The 22,920-nt window shown below is 40.4% G+C and overlaps 1 protein-coding gene across 21 annotated transcripts in view; it reads left to right on the plus strand.

Annotated features, from left to right (window-relative positions):
- The window catches only part of SGIP1 (SH3GL interacting endocytic adaptor 1), a 145,685-nt gene that overhangs the window by 71,228 nt on the left and 51,537 nt on the right, over nucleotides 1-22,920 (plus strand). For all 21 annotated transcript variants that reach the window (XM_081915742.1, XM_081915761.1, XM_081915760.1 and 18 more), the window contains 7 exons: nucleotides 3,499-3,553; nucleotides 4,685-4,860; nucleotides 18,023-18,047; nucleotides 18,855-18,906; nucleotides 19,322-19,407; nucleotides 20,846-20,938; nucleotides 21,965-22,039. In XM_081915742.1, coding sequence (XP_081771868.1) covers nucleotides 3,499-3,553; nucleotides 4,685-4,860; nucleotides 18,023-18,047; nucleotides 18,855-18,906; nucleotides 19,322-19,407; nucleotides 20,846-20,938; nucleotides 21,965-22,039 — 562 coding nt within the window. The remainder of the gene's footprint in view (nucleotides 1-3,498; nucleotides 3,554-4,684; nucleotides 4,861-18,022; nucleotides 18,048-18,854; nucleotides 18,907-19,321; nucleotides 19,408-20,845; nucleotides 20,939-21,964; nucleotides 22,040-22,920) is intronic.

Raw genomic sequence — 22,920 nt, forward strand, 5'->3', positions numbered from 1 at the left:
TACGATCTTGGAGTAATTTGAATGAATTAAACCAGCAACAATTTAAATTATTTAAGGAAAATAGTGCATTCATATAGATGTGGATGCGAGTTTACACTTTACTCTGGAACAGAGATACATAAACAACCCTGTGTTCAGCTCAAAGGTTTTTGCTTCCTTTTAGTACTCATAAAAGCTTGAGGGCTTTTGCACATGCTAAACATAAAAATGTTTGCCAGCCATTGTCTGAACTGCAGTGTCTTTCAATATACCTACTTGAAATCAGCAGAAATACGGTCTCCATGATTTTAACCAGGCAGATGTAAAGATGTTTCATCTCTGAAAGCACCATGCGTGGGGCAGAAAGCAAACCTGCTTCTGAAAGGCCCTTGGGGCATGAGGATTATCAGCAACAGCTTTGGTTTTTGTCCTGCAAAAACCTTTCTTGAAGTTCTAGGTCAGGCTTCCTCAACCTCGGCCCTCCAGATGTTTTGAGACTACAATTCCCATCATCCCTGACCACTGGTACTGCTAACTAGGGAACATGGGAGCTATAGGCCAAAAACATCTGGAGGGCCAAGGTTGAGGAAGCCTGCTCTAGGTTTTACAGCCCCAGAACATGGACATTAGCAGTGCTGTCAGAACGCAAGATCTTGGGCTGCAAAAAGCAGTCAGCCCCACACAGCCTTGTGGAAAGGGGGACTAGCCTGGGGGGGGAGGGGAGGGGGAGCAGAACAGACCACTTTGATTCTCCTCGCAGTCATTTGAGAAGGAGTGTTTGCATATTTGAGCACCCTTGCTTCAAAGGGATGCCCTAGCCCTACTTTGGAATATCTTCTAATCTTTTCATGTTAATTAGATTGTGCAAAATTGCCTTGGAAGAATGGGAAGGAGCCAATAAAATGTTAAAGACCAATTATGCTAATAAGGTGGGCACCATTTCAGACAAATTTCGTGCTGTTAGTATGGAAGGTGTCCAAGTTAATTAGAAGAAATTGAAATTTCTTTTGGAATAGTTTTTGCTTGCTTTAGCTGAAAAGAATTTAAAAGTTCAAGTGTGTTCCTGTTTACAATGATCACCTTTAAAATCACACAACTTGATCTGGTAATATAACAAAATTACTGTAGTCCCTAAGTGTGTGTGTGTGTGTGTGTGTGTGTGTGTGTGTGTGTGTGTGTGAAGTTCTTCCTCTTCACTTTGTATACCAAGTATATATAATATATATGTGCATTATAAGTAAAATAATCAAAATATTACTATTATTTTTAGTACAGTTACTATGCCCAGTTTGAGGAGACTGGGTGTTTGGGTTGAAGTATTATTTGGCATGATTAATATCTATAAATAGAGTGGTATGCTACAATATTTTTTTTAACACATGTGTCATGCATTCTTTCCAGACATTGTTTTTTGGAAAATGCTTCAATAAATGAGATTTGATATAGAGACAGTATAGTTCAAATAAACTGCTCTTTCTGGTACTACCTTTTTGGCTTTATCAACCAGCTGTGTCTCACTGTAACTGCATTTCCTTGTCATGGTCAGATCCCCTCCTGTTGAGATTTAGATTGTCAATTACTTTTCTCTTCTGCAAAGACGGGGGCCTATTCGAATGGTCTGCTGTCGAAGACTGATGGAACCAATTGGCTTCCAGGAGACTCTGGGGGTATTTTTTTCTGCTGAGAGGTTGAGGTCCTGGTCTATCTTTGCAATTTAGGATTTGCCCTCTGTTCACCCCTAAGGGCTTTGCCTGAGCCCAAGTAGTACCATGGTATACCCTGGAGTTGAGAGCAATAAAGCAGGTTAGAATATGATTATAATGCAAGTAGAGGAAGAATTGGAATGAATGCAGTTGAAAGCAAGTGTGTGCTCATTGTAAAGCCTATTTTGTGCTGGTGAAGGCAGTAAAAAATTACTTCTCTGCCTCCATCATCCTTGGTGTCTCATCCAGCAGAGCTTTATAGGATGCTTTTACATATTGGCCTGAAGGATATGGTGGAGCTCTCAATGGCCTGCTGTGAATTATTTGTAAGGCATGTTGAGGATATGATTGCTTGTATCCATAGAGACCTAGATTTCACTATTATAGCAGGCCAGTTTCTAAGTGTATCCAGGACACTATTTTGTCAGATGTTCATGGATGAGTTTCAATTAATAAGGCTTGAGAATGTGGATGATGTGCTTGGAAGGGTGTAGGTGTTCTTGGCCCCGTACATGTTATGACTGATAACATCCAGTAGGGAGGGGATGGCCAACTAGCCCAAGAAGATACTGTATTTTTTGCTCTATAAGATGCACCAGACCACAAGACGCACCTAGTTTTTGGAGGAGGAAAACAAGGAAAAAAAATATTCTGAATCTCAGAAGCCAGAACAGCAAGAGGGATTGCTGGGATAGCCGGCAGCCTGCTTTCGCTCCATAAGACGCGCACACATTTCCCCTTACTTTTTAGGAGGGAAAAAGTGAGTCTTATAGAGCAAAAAATACGGTAATTAATGCCTCTCTGAGAGGGGGAGTAGTCCCATGAAACAGCCAGCAAGACTACTCATTAATAAAATTCATTAGACCCAAAAGTTATGTATAACTATAGACTGGTTGCAAATGTCCCTTCTTGAGTCGGTGGGCACCAACCAGCTCTAGTCTCCAGGCACTCTTGGGTGAAGCTGATTTTCTAGATCTACTTCATTATGTGTTTAGGCCTGGTTTAGGCACTGAGGCCATCTTGTATTATACCTTGTGTCAGCAGAGAAATGGGGGAATGTGTCCCCATTGATTGTCCTTGATCGCTTGACAACTTTCCATATGATGGTCCATGATGTTTTTCTTGGGAGCACCAGTGATAGGATGCTTGTATTCTGATTATGTTTTTATATGATTATGCAATTTATTACTGTATTTTAATTTTAGTTGTAAATCACTTTGGAGCTTTTTGAAGAAGGAAGCAACACAGGAATTTTGTAAACCATCAGAAAATAAGCAGCTGGTTCTGTTATGAATGTTGTCATGGCCATGTAAACCAAGGTGGAGGCTAGATTTGATTTTATTAAATGAGAGCCAATTTGATCTCTGATACAAGGACATCACTTTTATAGAGTAGTAACCAGAAGGCAAAGGTGCAAGAAGAAAATTCTATCAGGCACTGGAAATGAGCCCTTCTTTAGCAAGAGGCCTCATGCAAATGTTTGTATACATAATGCTTTGATGTCTTCCATATTTCCAAGCAACCATTTTCTTATATTAGACATATTCCTGATCTATTTAATATTTTCACCCCACATTCCCCCTACAGCACAGAGTTCAGAGCAGTTAGCACAACTGTTTGACTGCCTGGCTGAGAAAACAGGTTCCTGGGTAGACTCTTTATTCTTAGCTAAGCTTAGAGAGCACTGCACATACCAATAGTTTATTGGACAAGTGCTTCTTATTAATATGAAATTGGTGGGAGAGAGGGGAAAGAAAGAGTGATTACTTAATGTTTTGCAAGTACTCTAATAGCTTCACTATGTTTGCTGCACTAGAATTCACCTGAGCTTGATGAAGAAGGATACAGCATCAGACCAGACGAACCAGGCTATATCCTTCATGGTCAGTTTTGCAACTGAGTTTGCAAACTCTGAAACAAGTGTGGGTTCGGTTCAAGTGTGGCCACCTGCTGCCATCCTCCCTACCGCTGGATGCCCCTGAAACATCAGCATATATTTTATTTTATATATTTATCAAATGTATATCCCGCCCCTCCTCCCAAAGGAGCCCAAAATGTTCAAGAGGCTTTATGAATGAAAAGATAGTGGCCGTAAGTAAAATTTAATTTTAAGCAATCATTATAAAAAGAAAAAAGGAGCCAACACTCATGCCTGGTGTTGAAGGCAGTGATGGTCTGGGTAGGGACCAAGAAACTGAAATTGATCCTGATGGAGGTATTGTGGATGGCCCGATCTTATGTCCAGGAATTAGGTGGATGACCTGTTCTGAAAGGGTTGCACTTACTCTGAAGGTACAGGTTTGTAGTCTGGGAGTACTTGCTGATCCAGAATCAACTTACACAGGGGTTACGTTCTGCTGATCAAGTGTAAAGCCAAAATTGCATATAGTCAAAACACATTGGGTTCAGTGGCAGATGGGATTGCCAAAATCATTTTTCCTGGAACCCCACTTCCTTTCCACCCCTTTTATTTTATTTTACTTTAGCCAGACGTGTAAAGCTGAATACGCACAAGTTAAATGTGTGCAGGTTGCAAGTTGCCTGTGTTAGAGGCTCCAGTGGCCCTTGTGGCCTCTAGAAGTGCTAATGCCCAGCTTAGGCTAGTCCACAAGCTGTGGCTATTCCTGGACAAGAATAGCTTGGGCTAAGCATGCTGTACTGATCTCCCATTTGGATTACTGCACCCTGCTGTGTGTAGGGCAGCACTTGGAGACAGTTTGGAAGTTGCAGCTACTGGTAGGGTTCTGGTCCTGAAAATGCTGAGCTGCTAGGCCCGATTCCAGATGTTAATACTAGTGTACAAAATCCTAAATGGCTTGGGCCCAGTAGCATTATAGTTTGCCTTCCGCAATAATAACCATCTCATATCTTACGGTGCTGCTGCTGGTTGCTGTTACTCTCTGGAATTTGTAGATCTGTTTTTATCATTGTTGGCCCATGCCAATCAGTTCCAAAAGTTATATTTTGTGATTCAACAACATTTCTCTTTAACTGTGATCTACCTACCAAAGGAAAGCACTTTTATTCCTCAAGTGAATCTGAAGAGGAAGAGGAGGCACACAAGAAATTCAACATTAAGATTAAGCCCTTGCAGTCTAAAGATGTTCTTAAGAGTGCGGCAACCGTTGATGAACTGAAAGCCTCTATAGGCAACATTGCACTTTCGCCATCTCTAGTGGTAAGCAAAACTCTTTTTTTAATATGGTGATTGATTAGTTTTCAAAAATTAACTTTGCTTAGCTTTCTTGTTATATTTGTTGCTTGAATTAGCATTTTTATTATAACAAATCTTGGTTTTATCACACAATGGCAAGGCTTTTTAGAAACTATTTTTGGTTCAGGATGTGTTGAAAAATGTGTTCTGCATGTTGACAGGTTGCTTTTTTAAGTATATTGCTGAACTGCACTAGCAACTTTCTGTGCATGCCAAGTACATTTCAGTAAGCCTAATGTTTCTCATATCAGTGAATGGCACGGCTATTTTGATCCATGCCAAAAGAAAAAACATTTGCAGCACTTTAACAAAAAATAATACATTACTAATTATAGATGACTTTACTTGTTAAAAATAGGGTCACATTTTTGTAGGTACACTTTGATTATAATGCCCACAAGCCAGATAGCCATATATTGATTTTGTGAGCTCAGGAGAGGTCCTTGATCTTTTTTAAGGAGAAGTAGACCCCCTCCTATGCTTTATGCTGAGCCACCCTCTGAGACTTGAAAGCCAGCCATTATGTATGCTTAAAGGTGTAAAGTTGTAATTTGGCAACGTAAGATTCCATGTAAAGTCAGAATCTAATTTATTGGAAATAGTCTGGATTGTTATGTCATAAGGGGCAGCAGAGAATGAATGAAGATGCTATTGTTTTGCCCCTTGGAGAAGGAGAAGCCATGCAAGTAGTTCTGTGATCTGGAGGATTCCCCCACCCCCAACAGAATACAAGGCTGCAATTTGAAAGGAAAGACTGGCACAGAGGGAGAGGTACTTTTTTAGCACTTTCCCCACATACTATTTCCATCTGAAAATTTTGCACACAAGCAGGACTTGCACTCCTGTAACACTTTCCGGGGAGAAAGCCCCACTGAACACAGGGAGACCTCATTAAGCATGCATAGGATGACACTGTAAAATGTTGTAAATGTATAAGTGGAGATATGAAGTGTGAACACAACAAAAGTGTTTGTCGTAAAGAGAACAGAGCTGTGGTAAGCTACTAGTCCTTGTGTATCCAATGACAGCAACTAAGAAATAATAATAATAATAATAATAATAATAATAATAATAATAATAATAATAATAATAAATAAATAAATAAATAAATAAATAAAAAAAATTATATCCTGCCCTCCCCAGCCGAAGCCGAGCTCAGGGCGGCTAACAACAATAAAACAGTACAACAGTACAACACAACACAACACGCTAAAATCATTCATTATAAAATTAATTCAACTCACACCAATGGCAACCATTGGGCCAGAGCTCCGCAAAGATTGCCGAAGGAGGGAGTCAGGCTGTGCCCTGGCCAAAGGCCTGGTGGAACAGCTCTGTCTTGCAGGCCCTGTGGAAAGATGTCAAGTCCCGCAGGGCCCTAGTCTCTTGTGACAGAGCGTTCCACCAGATCGGAACCACAGCCGTGTTTTAAATAATAAAATAATTTATTGAAGTGAAATAAAAAGAGGTTGCCAGCCATGAGAGAGAGCTTGGAGATAAAGGCTTTGGAGGACCTTCTCCCTTGTGGAAATTACTTGTACAGTATCCATTTCCCACTGGAGATTCCAGAACTCATAGGAAAGCAAAGGAGCAGGGATGGAGACTGAACCCCTTTCAGGGCAAGCAGCAGTTTGTATATTTCAGTGTGGGCTCTGTCTCTTTAAAGTCTCATCTGACTTGTCTTTGTTAGCATGCAATGTCTTGAAGCTTTGCAAAAAAAAAAATCCTACTCACCCCCCTAAACTGTTCAGATTTGAGGGGGGGGGAGTTGTAGGCTCCCTTGTTAAGGAGGTTAGGCAACAATGCCTTTTAAAAATTGTGTTATGTGTGGGGCCGTAGTCCAACAGTATTGCTTGTGAGTTTTGAGGACTGTGGAATAAAAAAAAATGTGAAAGTAAAATCTCAGAAGTCACTGTTTTGTGTGCTTGTACATGAACCCATATGCTTTCTCTAAAATTTTACTCTAAATCCAAAGTAGCCAATGTCTTATTGGACTACGATTCCCATCAGGCCCATAGCCAATGGTCAGGAATGATGGGAGCTCTATTCTAACAACATCTAGAGCAGTGTTTCCCAACCTTGGGCCTCCAGATGTCTTTGGACTACAACTCCCATCATCCCTAGCTAGCAAGAACAGTCGTCAGGGATGATGGGAATTGTAGTTCAAAAACAGCTGGAGGCCCAAGGTTGGGAAACACTGATCTAGAGGATGTCAGATTAGCTACCTCTGCTTCTATCATCTGGAAATTTTAATCTAAAGTGAGGACAAGCATATATGACAGCTGAATCACATTTATATAATTTTGTTCAATTTAGAGAGCATGTTTGGGGGGGGAGGTGAGGATGGGTTATCTTTTCCTGCTAAAACAGGTTTTCTTATTTTGATAAATGATTTTGCATTGAGGGCCAGGGGCCTGGCATTGTTGAGTAGAACAGACTTATCACATACACAAACTGATAAATACATTGCAATACTTTCTCTGAAAGCTTTTGTATAACCTGGTCACCGGAGGCGCTGCTGAACACACAGCACCTGCAGAAGGCTGAATTTTGTAGCTTCTAGGGAAAACCCACTTAGGTTGAAAGTGCTGCAACGATCAACTTATTTTTGGAAAATGGGATGCTGCTTTAGTGACAAGAAATGCTAGAGATAATACCCTTGGATCACTTCTAAATCCTTAGTTTTGTTTTCTATCCAGTCTACCATTGTTCTAAAAATCAAGGGTAGACTGCTGTCAGAGGGGCACACAAACAAAACGTAAATGTAAGACTGACTTACATGTTACTAATTCATATCTACATCGCAAATATCCCATTTTCCCCTTTGCAAGGAACCCAGGGTTTTATAGTTATGTGAGGTGAACAGTGCTTCAGGACTTTTCAGTACCCTCACAGAAGTACTATTCCTGACATTCTTGGGAAAAAGCCATGACAGAATATATCCTGGCAACAGAAAAACTGGAGAACGCCCCTAACTGATCCCTCGTCACTGCTAATACTAACATATATCTATAATTAATTGCTGTTCTAAGTAATAGTGTTCTGTGGGTACATAATTGCTTAAAAGCTTTTCAGTTTACAATAGAACAAAATGAATTATCATTAGCTGTTTTTAATTTGCAATCAAATAAAGTTTTCCAATGTTGATTGACTTTTAGCAAGTGCATTTTCATCTGATACTTAAGTTTTAATAATATGGAACTAGCTCCATAATAGGAAGTAGGTGTCAATGTCAACTTTTGTTTATTTATTTGTTGGTCTCAACCTTGTAAACCAGAGCAAATAAACCCTGAAGTTGTACTAAATTAAACCACATAATGTGTTTTAACAATACTGCTGGGATCACATTTATGTTGTTTTTAAATTTGCTGTTGCATTCTGTTTTTTGCTTATGTGCTGTGGCGGTAGGTCTTTATTCTAGCAAGTGAGCTTTGCAGTCATTATGCAGTCACCAGGCTGTTGCAGCTGGGCTTGGAGGCAAGACAACAGTGCATTATATTGTTGTATATGGAAGCCAGGTTCAAGAGTTGATTTGTGACACTCATTTCCTGGGCTGTGGAAGATGTGGGAACAGTAAATCAGAATGATGGCTTTGTTGCAGTGCAGAAAATGCAGCTTCCTGATCTACTGATGTTGTACGTCTTAAGGAAGCTTGGCATGTAAAGCAGTAATGCTCTTTATGGAGAGCAGGATGCTAATAAGAATAACTGAACTAAATTGCTCTGTAACTACACTCTTTTAATAAGGACAGGATATATACCAAGCAAACTGCATTGCTTTACATTCTTTTCTAAGACAGCAGCACTTCATGCTGTTATATTTAAAAGCAGTAAATTAAGTAAGATATTTGGGGTGTTTAATTCAAAAGACTGTACTCTGATCAATAGAAGTGATGCCTTATTTTCTAACACAACACTTGGTTCACAATAGTTGGATTCCATCTAGTGTATGAAAGCATTGTATATTTGTTTTCCACATCCTATTATTGGCTAAAGGGTAAATGCCAGCATCCTCACAAAGTCTTTATATTTCATCCATAAGGCACCTAGGGTGGTATATAGAGGAGATGGCTGACTACTCTGCTCCTTTAAGCTTTTATAAGAGGCAGAGGACGGTGTGCTTGAGGATATCCATTAGCTAAGAAGAAATCAGGTAGGAGCAAAGACGATTGTGTGGAGCAGTTACTTTAGTTACTCAATTATTGTTTCTGCTGTACCTGATAAGGATGAAGGTGGTCAAGAAAGCAACAGGATAGGCGATTGCAGCTTCATTTAAAACTTTTATTGTCAAGGGGTCTTTCTTTAAATTTCAAAACACTAACAAAAGTCAAGCAGGGTGGAAACTCCAGATATGATTGGCAATTCTTTCAAAAATTACATTTATTATCGTGTCTATAGGGCTCCAAGGAGCTCTGGCATACATTGTCCAGGCCTGCAAGTGTTGCCCTTTTGTGTAGGGTTTCACTGTCCCTCTTGCACCCTCTTTTGGGTTCCTTTCTTCCAATCTGTCCTGCCATCCTGTTCTCTAGGCCTAGTTAGCCTGACCTTACATTCATTCCACCTGATTCTCCTTAGCCTAGATCCTCAGAGGTATTCTAACAAGGCAGAACAAGCATGGTGGGGGCAACATAATGGCAGACTCTACCCCAACTTTCACATGTTCATTTAGAGGTACTAAAGTGAACCTGATGCACATGGCATTTGTGCATGTGTACGGACCTCTTTATATGACCAGGAATCCTTCAAAGGCCAAGTTTCGGATTGTGTAGAGACATCACTAAGCATTAAACTTACTTCAGATGTTGAAACATGCTAGAGGTGGAGACTCCCAGCACAGTGTTGGTATCTCTCACCACCAGATAAATTGCACTATTCAGTTATATGTGACGGTAGCACCTATGTTCTTTTCATGTGCCTGCCCCTGTTCACAAAGTAAAGCTAGGGATGGGATGGTCTTTCCCTGTAATTTACATCTCCGCAGTTAATTTCTCTTGGCACTTTTGTCTGCTCCTGAGTCACTTCTAGCATTGGAGCCAGGAAAGAAGAAAAGTGGATGGAGTAGTGAGGCACAAGACAAGCAGCAGGGAGGGTTCACCTTCACCAATAGGACTTTCCTTTTTCTCTTCTTTTTTTAGTGTGTTTCTTTTTTCTTTTCTATTCTTTTCTCTTTTTTTGATATATAGTTACTTCTTCCTCCATGTCAATTAAGCTAATAGACTTAGCAGTGCTTTGCTCTGCCCTGTAACCTGCTTTAGCCAATGGCCATCTGCTCAAACACCGAAGCATCAAACAGGATTGAGGCACTTGGGAGCGAGTAGCATTTGCTGGATATTGCAGTGTCTCAAAATAAATAGAATAAGGAGGACAACCAGGAGTCCAGATAAGAGACAAATGAGAAGTTGTTATCAGAAATAAACCAAACCTCTTTTGGAATATGAATTGCATATTCATTAGAGGACCCCATAAGGTCTTAAGTACCTTCCGGGAGGCACCTGCTCTAGAGCTGAAAAGCAGAACCAAATTTCTTTCCTTATATAGGAGGGACTTCCATGCACTTATCAGACTGGCTTTACCTGCCAAGCCTCCAGGTGGTGCTTGGTTGAAGCTCCTAAGAGCCGAAATGGTTCCTGCTTCCTTTGGGGTGGGAGGTGGTAGAAATCCCTTTATTCCTTTGGTTGCTGCCTCCAGATATCCTCTCCCCCTTCCTACCAACACATCCTAGGCTTGGCAGTCGGGTTGTGGCTCCAAGGGTGAGGGTAGCGATCTGAGTTGGGTAGGTGTGTACCAGAATCTCTTGATGCTGATGGATGACGGGCAGAAGGAGGCTGGGTGCTCCACATGATCTACCATGGGGCACTGCTTTGACATCCCTGACCCACAGGGTATGTGGCTGCGTGTGGAACCCATCACAGAACTCTTATCTTATAGAACTTTCTTGCATGGCCATAGCAAGCATGCATGCTTAATGGAGCAGCACATTGGAGGATTGAGGCAGCAAAGAAAATACTTCCTGAGGTCTATGGCAGGTCCCAGGGCCAGTCTTAGGACAAGAGGAAATAGGAGCTTCAGGGACCATTCTGGTTCCTCCTCTAGAAGCTCTTCCAGAGCTCTTGTACTTCCCACAAGCGTGCAGCCCATGGGTTCCAAAGAGGCACCTCCTCTCTTTGGTGGGGGAGGGATGACAACCCCCAAAAGAAGCAAGCCAACACATTCCCCTCATTGGCTATGATACTGCCACTGCGCAAAGCTAAGCCAGCATGTTCCCATTGACCCTGGGGTTCATTCCTAGCCAGGCTATATGAGGCAGGGTCGGAATCCCCAAATACAGGAAGTGGCAGAGGGGGAAAGACTTTAGGAGTAAGACAGAAAGCAGCCTGCCCTGCTGTTTCCTTTGGAAGTTTTCCTGGTGCTTTTGGTGAACGCCGCAGAAGCCACCCAGAAGGGAGCAAGAATCGCCTTCCCACAGGGTCCTCCCTGGGCGTAGCCAGGATTTTTGTTAGCAGGGGCAGGCTTCATGCTGGGGGGGGGGGCAGAACCTCAGTTAAGTATTTTTATTGATTTACTTGATCTAGAGGGGCAGCTGCCCCCCTTAGCCACGCCCATGGGGTCCTCCTTAGGCATTGCACCTGCCTAAGGCTTTGAAGACAGAGTGGGTAAGCCCAACTAAGGGCTGGCTTAGGCTGGCAAACAAGCTGCATTTCCTCCCCAAGAAAGCAGTGGAGCTGTTGTATGTGCCTGTTCATTTATTATGTCAGCTCCTAAACTGGGGAACACCCAGACGAGGAGGCTTTTCTTATGTAACCTTTTCCCAGGTCAGGATGGTCCAGGTAAAGGAGGTTTTTGAGGAATATTTCTTTGTTTATTCAGCTCCCCAATCACTTCCAGTCTTGTTCTGGGGAGTATGGAAAGGCCATAATTTTGCTCTGTTTGCTGGCTGCAGAGGAGGTGCCCCCTCCCAAATAACCTTCTGAGAACAGCAGTCCACAGTAAGAATTTGTTTTTTTCACAACAAGAACCTGTCTTGTGAATCTTGCTTTATTCCATTCCTTAAGTAGATGGCAAACAAATAATTTTTGATTGAAACTGAGGCTTAGTGAGAGGTTTCTTCTGTAGTATTTGATGGAGGAACTACTCAGAGGCTTCTGTTGAGTTGTAATAGGTCTCTTATTGGATTACAAAAGGAAGCTCATTATTCTAAATGTATAACCCACAAGTTTTCTACTCATTTAAATAGGGTGGGGGTGATAGTACTAGCCTGCTTAGCCAGAAGAGAATGCATGTCTCTTCAGTTACTTAGTGGATCACATCTATCATCCCTATTTTCTGGAAATGGTTTATTTTATTATCCTTATTAGCTAAAGAAAATCTGATAATGGAAGCCAGGATAATGATTGGCATTTTCCTGACTACTTCTGTTCTCAAGATAACTACCAGAATGATGTCTCAAATAACTGCCAGAAGAATGTAGCAGTATTTGGTTGTATACAAAACACCTGTAACATCACCATCATAACAGTAATATAACATTGAAAGTTTGTTTTCAAGTCAAATAGCTTTTCACGAAAGTAAGAAACCAAAATTGTTGCAAATGCCTGTTGTGGAGAGAATAAAAACAAGTCCACACTTTTTGAAAGGATACAGCTTTTAAAGCCCATCAGGATACTCCGTTTACTGCCATATACATATGTTAATGGAAAATTGATTGTGGGGTTTGAGAATATAGTTTCTCTTTATTTGGTGTACCAGCAATGTGTAACTGGGCATTTACAATGTAAGACTGCAATTGTATGCACTCTTATTTGGGGGGTAAATGTCATTTATCTCAGTGGAACATATTCCTGAGTGAGTATGCATAAGCTGGGATCAGACTGCACTTACATTATTGGTTTACACTTCCATATGAGTATTTACTCTATTTTGTATATGATAACCTTTTAGGCATTTCAGAATTTGTTAGTTTGCTTGTAATGCAATCCTAAGCATACTTTCCTATAAGTAAGTTTCATGGAAATAAATCCCATTTTACTACTGAGCAGACCTGCTTGGACAGGAGACTGGGATATGCTATTTCATGGAGAGTGATACTCTATGCATAAATGCTTAAGTTTTTAGAAAATGCTTATTCTCCCTCCCTTTTCTCCATTTGTTAATGCATTCTATAGAGGAAAAGTCCGGTAAGAAATTTTCTATCCCGTTTTCTTTCTTTGTATCTATCATTTTAATGGATTATTTGCATTAGAAAGTATTCACATTATTTATCTTTTAAAAAAAAAACAGTCTATAAAACCAAGAATATAAAATGCAAAATCTTATTATTTACAGGTACTGGTAATTTTCCATTTGGCTTTCTTTATGAGTGGTGGCTAATCCCATTCAATTCATATTGCACATAAATATATGTAATGGTATGAAGCTTTAAATCCTAACAATACTGGAATAAATGGGGACATTGCAAATTTCCACAAGTAAAGTATGAACCTCTGTAACTCTACTTCTGGTTTCTTGACTGTTCATAAAATCATTCAGCCATAGTATTTTGTGGCCTATTATCATCATCATTATTATTTACTAAATTTGTATACTACTCTTCAGCTGAAGATCCAGTGCTGGATTTTCTTTCATTTCACTGCATTAATTTCTCCAAGTTTTTTAGACAACATGAAGACTGCTGTACAGTCTGGTTCAACCAGACATCCAGGACTTTGCTATATTGATATGCTAATTTGACCCCTTTCCTAAATTATGGAGACATAAAAAGGGGGTTAGCACCTCCACCACTAAATTCATGTATAAACTTTTACATCCACAGTAGTTTTCTTTCACTTCCATTGGGCTTATGACATCTGTACCCATCCTGCCACCCCACAAAATCCTCCCTTACCTGGGTTGTGTGGCAGCACCTGAGAAGTAGTGGTGAGCTCTGGTAGGATCTTGCAAAGCACATGAGATCTAGCCAGAAACTGCCACTGCTGCTTCTCTGCTAGTGTGGGTGGGGTGCCCATGGGGGAGTCTCCTCATGGGTGGGCCAAGGAATACACGTTGCGTACTTATGAGAATTAGACCTATTTGGTTTACTCTGCTTTGTGGTGGAAGTTAGTGCAAAAGCACAATTGGAGCAACAAGCTGCACTGGCGTGGAGAGGGGTGGGGTGAGAATAGCATGACAGGCACTTTCATCTTGTTATCTGTAGACTCATCATGACGAACTATTTCCTGCAATAACGTGCACACTTTCCACAGTTCAACTAGCTACTATATGCGTGTGTCAACAGGCTTCCACTCAGCTACCCCTTCCCGATACAACAGTTGCAGTTGAGGGCATGTAGCCCTCTAAACAAAGTTGAAATCTGCTGATGGGCTGTTTGGCAGTAAGAACAGAATTCAGTCCCCTTGGACAGCAGCTGATCAGTGAATCTTAGCTTTGTTTAAAAGGCTATATGTGCATGGTCTCAGCTGCTTCATATGACATTCTGTAGGATAGGATCAGGGCTGGCCCACCCATGAGGAGACTCCCCCATGAGGAAAATTGTGTCTGCTTGGTGGGCTGAGACCAAAACTAAAGGCTAAATTAGTGGCATACTAGATATTTGCAGATTCCTTTCCTCAGCCTTAAATGTCACAGATAAGTAGAAGTGGCAAGCAGTTGCTTACTGGAAAGAATGATAGGAAAATATGTATTGACAAATTCTTGGCTAGTGTGTATTGGCATTGTTCCACTGAAGTAACTGAAACTGTGTGAGATCATGAGCACAGTAGTATCCAAGCTATAGCCAAAGATAGTCCAACTCTCTCCAGAGAGCACTGCTGCTTCAGTTATATTTATTTATTTTAGAGGTTTACATACCACCAGTAGACAAAGTATCTAAGCGGTGAAGACAACACACTCCTAAAAGAGCATAAATGCTATAAATTACTCGGCATTTCCTGGTTGGTTTGATTTGCATTGCAATATGATTCCAAACTGATCCTTGTGCATCTTCGGCTCTGTTGTTTTTATAATCTCATCTAAATCAATAGCCAAGAACATTTTTCAACATTTATGCACTCATGTTCAACAAGTGCCTCACCTATATTCCTTTATTTGGGCAGTCATAAATACATTATTACCCATTTTGGTATGGGGGAACTAAGAAGGATGGCTTGCCTAATCTCTCTTTGCATCTTGTGTACTTTTGTATGCCACAGCATTTCCTGTATTTATAAGAATTAATGTGATCATTCTTCGGAAAACTCGTGACGTGTGTGCCTGTTTGTCTGTATTTCTCTACTAATTTCTTGCTGCAAATATGCCAACACAGCAGAACTCTAATTTGCCAATTTATTTTTTAACAAGGATTTACTAGAGACATATGAGAAGGGGAGCTTGAGGGCAGATTAAAATTTGCTAGGCTTCTTAACAATCAATGTCTCACCCTTCCATACCTATGGCATGTCTTCCTTTAGTTAGGTTTATGGGGTATCAAGGGGTCAGACTACAAACGACAAGGTAGATCTGTGATTGGATAATCTTTTTTGTTTTAAAAACTTAAGAGCAGTGACAAAGAGCCCCTCAGCAGCTCTGAGTTGAGGGAATATTTACCCTTTCCCCCTGGGTCAGTTCCAGAATTTGGAGTGCTATGTGCAGGCTGCCATTCTAGGTTCCATCCTACCAGAGTATCTAAGCTGGGCAGCCCCTTTGGTATTGCTGCATAGGCCTCAAGGAGCCTCAAAGTTAACCATTTATTTCCAAAATTTCTGCAGACATCTATATAGCTTACTCATTAAAAGGACATCAGATAGGTTCGGGGTCTGCATGAGACGGGGAATCTGGGGAAATTGTTTACTTAATTTGTGAAGCTAGAGGAAGATCTCATCATCCAAAGTCCTTTTTTATTATTGATCTGTCACTCTCTGACTAGGTACCTTTCTCTCTTCCTTTTTGCTGATAACAGAGGCGCAGCCCGGTAAGACGTTGCATGACTTTTCGCGTTAAATCAGTAGCAGGAATGACTGAGAGTGCTTGTCATTTGGGTTTAATTTAAATTAGTTTTGTGAACTGCAAGTACAGCAAATTGATCTAACTTAAAAGTAATTGGGTGAAAATTACTGTTCTTTCAGGGGTGTGTGGCTATCTGTAGCAGCCTTGTTCTGTTATAGAAATACTGAATGGAACCATACTGGCACTGCTACAGATTCCACATAATACCTGTTCCATATTTGTAAAAAAAATCCATTGTTTTGTGTGGCAGCACCTCCTCTTTGGAACTCCCTGCCTATTGCAATCAAGCAGATGCCTTCACTGTACTCTTTTCAGTGCCTGCTAAAAACATTCCTGTTTAGACAAACCTCCCAGATGCTTAGAAAGCTGAGGTAATTTTAATCTGTTTTAGTATTTAAACTTGTGTGTGTTTTAAAGTAGGGTTGTGAATTTTCTTGATTTTCTTGTTTATCTTTTTGTAAACCACTTTGAGGTGCCTTTAAAAAAATAAAATCAAGCAATCTCTAAATTTTATTAAATAAATCAAAGATTGCTTAGGAATTCTTTCATGTTTTATTTAAGTCTCAGTAGTGCCACTCTTGAAACTGCCCTACACAGAAACTGTTCTCCTTGGAGAAATTGATAATTTTTGGATTACTTCATTTTGAATAAAGCAGTCTGCCAACTCTCATGATTGTTCAGAAAATTTTCAAACCAATTTCTTCATAGAACAAGGAAGCAACCATGCTAACTGAATTGAGCTATTGCCAAGATGAACTTCCCTGGTTGATTTTCTTTTTCTTTTCTTTTTGAGGTTCTGACCAGAATTTTTTCACACTTGCTATTCCAGAATAAGAATACATCCATATACTTCCTGCAATGTATTCCTTTGATGTGATAAGGCGCCTATTTAACAAAACTGTGCAAAAAATAGCTTGGTCTTACAGCTTACTATTGGCTTCAAAAGAGAGAATTTGATGGAACATTATTTGTTTAATTGGCACGTGTTAACATCAGATATCTCATAGGCCGATAATATGACTAGAATATCCATTAGAATATGTTTCTGAGGATTGACTACAGAATGGAAATCTTGGCAAGAATCAGCTAGTGACGTGTTTGGCTAGGAACCAATTCTCTTTCACCAGACTTCTGCCTACAGTGCTAACAATAATTTTGTTGTCCTTAATAACTCCCTTCCTTGAACTTTGGTGTTACTGTCTCTTTCTGTAGCATAGAAGTATTCTTAGTGGAGATATTATTACAAAGCGTGATTTGAAAGGAGAAGTTTTTGTAAGAATTTGCCTAGAAAAACTGTTTTCTTTGACGATACATGCATTTTGCAGAAACATTGTGTGAGTGAAGGATGGATGTATGATGGTGGCAGAGATATGAGAATTAGTGACTGACAGTGAATTTGCCATATCTTCCCTGTTGCTATGGCAAATACTGTTGACAGCTGTTCTGATACCTTTTGCACATTCAGACATTGTTTCCCACCTGCCTCCTATTTTCAGAAGTTTTATCTCCTTCCCCCTGTCCCACCAATTGTTTCTTTATATCTTCTGGAATGTTAAAGCCTGCTTGGAAACATGTTTGATTTCAGTCCAATGCCGGTGATCAAGTGTGTGAGACTATGTATGAGTGCATTCAGAAGTTCTAGAACAGTAAATAAATGACTTGTCAAGCTCTCTGGATTTGTTTGGCACATCGTTGCAATTCCAAAATGTATGATCACTTTTTGTTTGTTTGTCTTGATTCAAAAACCTGAAATTCTCAAACACACAGTGTGCATGCACACGAAAGCTCATACCAAGAACTAACTTAGTTGGTCTTTAAGGTGCTACTGGAAGGAATTTTTTTGTTTTGACTATGGCAGACCAACACGGCTACCTATCTGTAACTGAAATTCTCAGGCAGTGCATTTGTAGCAGCTAATCAAATATTCTATTTGCCTATATCTGGTATATGTGTGTGAATGAATCTGCACTGGGGTATACAAACCTCCAAAATGAAGAATGTGAATCCAAGTTAATGTATATTTTATTTTAGCAGTGTTAATGCCTAATTCTGTTTTCTTTCTTTTCAACTAATGCAAGCTGCCATTTATTGTACATGTATAAAAGTATAATCCTATAGTCCTAAACTGTAGTTTTTTGCTTTAATTGTAGGGTTCAATTAAAAGGAATTTATCTAGTAAGTATATCTATTTACTGAATTTTGTTGGGACACAATATATCTCAGGAAATTGGATATATTTAGAATCATCAAGATTACATAATTTTACATCTTAATTTTCAAACTCTGGAATCATTGCAACAACTAATTTTTAAGAGACTAAAGTCTATATATTGTTAATGGGATAGTCCTCAAAATGCTATGAGGACATTATTCCATGCATTAGTATTAAATTATGCATGAATCTATAATGTAAAATTAACAGACTCTGACAGTCTCAAAATGAGATGACGCATTTTAAATGAAAAGGCATATGGAGTATTTGCAATTGGCTGAATGCACAAACCAGTTCAACAGGGCCTAAAATTACAAGATGTTCGTAATCTGGAACGATGAAGGGTATGGCTGAAATGGGATTTTCTAAAGCTTTCCCATAAAATTGGGCCACATGAAAATAGGTTAATGGCAAGTCATGGAGTCAGTTTATTATCTCACAACAAATGCATTATATGTTTTTAAGGTAGTAAATGAATAATATTTTTAGCAAGTTATATTCTGTTAAGAGACACCCATCATGAGTAATGTGAGGGGAGCAATTTGAAGCTGGAAGGGCATGCAGTGTCACGTTGACATGAATTATGAAAACTGGTTCAAATTATTCTGGAAAGGAATAATTAATAGTACTATATAAGTACTAAAACTAGTAAGAAATGGACTTGCGGAAGGAACGCTGTGGTGGCGCTGACATTATCAAATAGTTATGTGAACAAGTTTTCTAGAAGACACTATGAGAAAATTACCTTAAAATGGTATCTTATGTGCCAGGTGAAGAGATAGCAAGGCCCAGGCGTTCAACACCTACTCCAGAGCTTCTAAGGTTAGTATAAATGTTAAATTATATTTTAAAAAAACCTCATTCAAGTCATGGATGGTGTGGAATCCTTGTACCCAAATGATGTACGTGCTCTTGTTCTGGCTTACCAAGTCCTATCTGTCAAGCCTGTGCACACCTCATTATAGGAAAAGGCAGACCCTTATCCTTCTGTATGGAATGTAGCCTACTGAACAAAGATAAGTCACATAATAGCTCCACCCACTTTTTGCCTCTGGCCCTTCCCACCGCTGCAATGCAGCCCTCAATTGCTTTCCTATGAGGAAACGCTGCCTTGAACTGAAAATGGTTCCCCACCCCTACTGTAAAATAAAAATAAAAAATCAACTCTGCCTGTCACCTCTGCTGAATAAAAGATCCTTGCGCATAATTATCATTCAGCATCTGTGTTGTGCTGCAGCAAAAAAGCCCCGGAAGATCCTGCAGTACTAGCGCCACTATTTGGTCCACCTCTGGAGTCTGCATTTGAAGAAGAGAAGGTAGAAGGTAGGTGTTGCCAGTTAACTTTATCAATGTACCTTTCTATGTCTGACATGATGTTTTGTTTAATTTGTTTTACATCTTTATTTCATATGCCCGAGTTCTCTGAAGAGGTGTGGGCTACAAACTCAGTGAATCACATAAATATAAACTGTGAACGCAAATGAGTCTGTGAGTATGTATGTGTGCACTTGGTGAAATCTGCCACAAGTTAAAAAGGAGAGAGAAGTGTTTAGCAATTTCTAGGCAACCACATGATCTTAATTCCCAGACAAGAAGCAACTAATATTTGTCCATTGTTTGCTTTTCTGCCCTGTGGGGTAGTTGGTGCTAAGGGTATCTTGTCCCAAGCCCAAGTGTAGGGTTCAGCTAACACCCCTTGCAGTCCACTTTCCACCAGTGCTTCCTAGCCTTTCCCAATCCTGGCCTTAGTCAAGAGCAAGCTGGGTTGCTGATTCCTATTATATGTGACCCAGAAAAAACATGAGATCAAGCCATTGGACGCTGGTGGCGCTGTGGGTAAAACCTCAGGGCCTAGGACTTGCTGATCGTAAGGTCGGCGGTTCGAATCCCCACGGCAGGGTGAGCTCCCGCCGTTCGGTCCCAGCTCCTACCCACCTAGCAGTTCGAAAGCACCCCTAACTAAGTGCAAGTAGATAAATAGGTACCGCTTTCTAGCGGGAAGGTAAACGGCGTTTCCGTGTGCTGCACTGGTGCCGGCTCGCCAGAGCAGCTTCGTCACGCTGGCCACGTGACCCGGACGTGCGAACGGCGCCGGCTCCCAACCTCTTTAAGCGAGATGGGCGCGCAACCCCAGAGTCGGACACGACTGGCCCATACAGGCTGGGGTACCTTTACCTTTTACAAGCCATCCAAGGTGAGAATGTGGCTGAATACTTCCTTTCATCACTCATTATTCTTAATGGACAGACCTGCATGAAAATCTATGGTCATGTTGATTCTAACTCAGCACTGAATTAGGGGAATGGTTGTGGTAATTTAGGTGTCACTGTAAAGCTTTTGTGTTTTGCATATGACAGCTCCAACCATGTTACTTTTATTGGCAGAAATCTTGATACCAGAAAAGCAGTTAACTTCCTCATTGGCTAGAGGCACCAGGAGGCCATTGATCTCTATATCAATCTGTGTGTGTGTGTGTGTGTGTGTGTGCGCGCGCGCGCGTGCACATCCGGGGCAGAAAGACGCTCAGAATGGTATTCACGAATTTGGTGGTATATGCATTTCCCAGCACTGAAATTCATTTGTGGGTTTTGAAAAATGGTTATTAACAATTTATTTCCAAAAAATTCATATTCTTGTTATATTCCCTTCTCATTTTCCTCCAGCCATAATCTATCAAGTAGCTCCTACAGTTCAGTTTGGAATTAAGTTTGCATGTTACTTCTAGATTTGTATGCATCATGTTATATGTCTGTGACTTCAGCTCCCATAGATCACTCTGAGGTCTGGGGTTCTGTGCAGCCAGCAAGTCCAAGTGTAGAATCACCGAATTCATCACGACCTTTTCCATCTGGAAGTAAGTTGAGGCATCTCCTATTTGAAAAATTGTTGGGGTTTTTCATTTTGTTTTTCTCTACAAAACACTGAAACGTGAGATGGAAGTGGCAATGTTGAGGGTTATTGCTCATTATACTGTCATGGAAGCAAAGAGATATTAGTTGAATTATGCATTGGAAACGCAGCTTTCAGAAAAGGCAAAGAGACGATTCGAAGTCCCTGGGGAGAAAAGCCTCTGTGATCTCAATTTGCAAAGCTAAACCTGACTCCTTCCTATCCGAAAGACAAGTCACCTAGCAACCAGTGCAGCATGCCATAAATACACAAGCTCCTAATAAGAACCAAAAATTGGATTCGTGGATGTGGAAAAGCAGAATAAAACTTCACAACATTTATATTAAAACATATAGTTCACACTGGAGAATGGAAACAAAAAAGTTGTCATCTCATAAAATATCAACCACAACAAAAGGCAGGTGATTCCTGGTGCTTAGACTCTGCGGCATGTGCTGCCATGTCATAATGGTGATGGGGGGAGAAGAGGGATTTATTTTTTTTACCTATCTTCTTCTATAGGGATGAGAAACCCTTTTTGCTCTCAAGAGCCACCTGCAGCAATAGGTAGAAGCTGGGGATGGGGAAGTACACATGCACCCTTACACACAGTCGTGTGAAGTTTACTTGACTTTACCTCCCCAACACAGTTGTGCTTCCCAACCCTGTGACTGTTGCAGATACAGAGAAACGCAAACAGAATTCCACTCACACAACAGGTCTTTGTCCTTCCATTGCATTCAGACCAGAGGGCTGCTTCTCGGGTTCAGGGACCCTCCTGGATAGCATGGAATGAAATGTGGTGGCTGCAGCTAGAGGAGGGAATTGGCAAAAATTAGGGGACTTGCCCAAGCAGAAGTGGCTTCCACTTGCGGAACAGACTTTGGATCTCAGCCATCCTTTGGTTGAATCTCTAGATACGACTGTGAGTTTATGTTTATTTATTTGACGAATGTTGTCCATTCTTAAAATTCTTCCATTTGGCTCACAGCACCTCCACCTCTTCCACCTAAGAATATTCCAGCTACACCTCCCCGCACTGGTTCTCCTTTAACAGTTGGAGTAGGTAAGTATGTTTAGCATAAATGACTTTTAGATGTGTAAGATCTCTGCTTTACTGCAAAGTAACTGTGTTTCTATTCAGTGCAAATTATAAATTGTAATGTGAACAGAATATGAAACCTTGTAATCGTTTCCTAATAATGACCATCAAATTAGATGCATTTTATGCATATATGATATCCAGGCATTTAATATTTTCATCTGCCTTCAGATACCATAGCAGATTTTCTTTATTCAGCAAAAAAAGAAGTACAAGCCTAAGTAGTGCATAATCTTTTTTTTCTAAACCCCTTGAGATTTTAAAATGATTTCTGATGTCTGTATTGTATTCAGATATTGAACACGTTTCCCACTAAAGTATAGCTATGGTAGTAACATTTTGTATGAACAATTTGGCAATAACTCTGTCAGCAAACTAATAATTTGTGTTATACCTGGTTTGGGTAAGAAGAAAAGTCGGAGGAACTTTAGTGAGCCTGTCATGAATCTTAGCACACTTAGGCCTAGATGTAATTCAGAATAATAAAGGTTATATCTTGGCAGTATGGTCTTCATACAGAACTATGAGCTAATGTAGTTAAAATGATATAGGAATGTTCTTAAAGCCATGTTTCTTCATGACTTGGGTCCTAAGTTGTTTCTCTGTTCGTGCAAGGTGAGATAAATCCACTCCTACCTTTGCACAAACAGAGAAACAACTTAGGATCCAAGTCGTGCAAGGTCAGGAATGGTTTATCTCACCTCCCCCTCCGTCAGCAGCCCACGTGGTTCTTATACCTCCTCCATTCTCCAGGATTATATTTTTGGGACACAGGAGACTTGAGAGGGAAGTGAGATGTGGAAAACCCTGTTCTCTGAATGTGAACTCTTGAAAGGATCCTCAGG

This window comes from Podarcis melisellensis, assembly GCF_964234715.1.
Source record: "Podarcis melisellensis genome assembly, chromosome: 6".
NCBI classification, from domain to species: Eukaryota; Metazoa; Chordata; class Lepidosauria; order Squamata; family Lacertidae; genus Podarcis; species Podarcis melisellensis.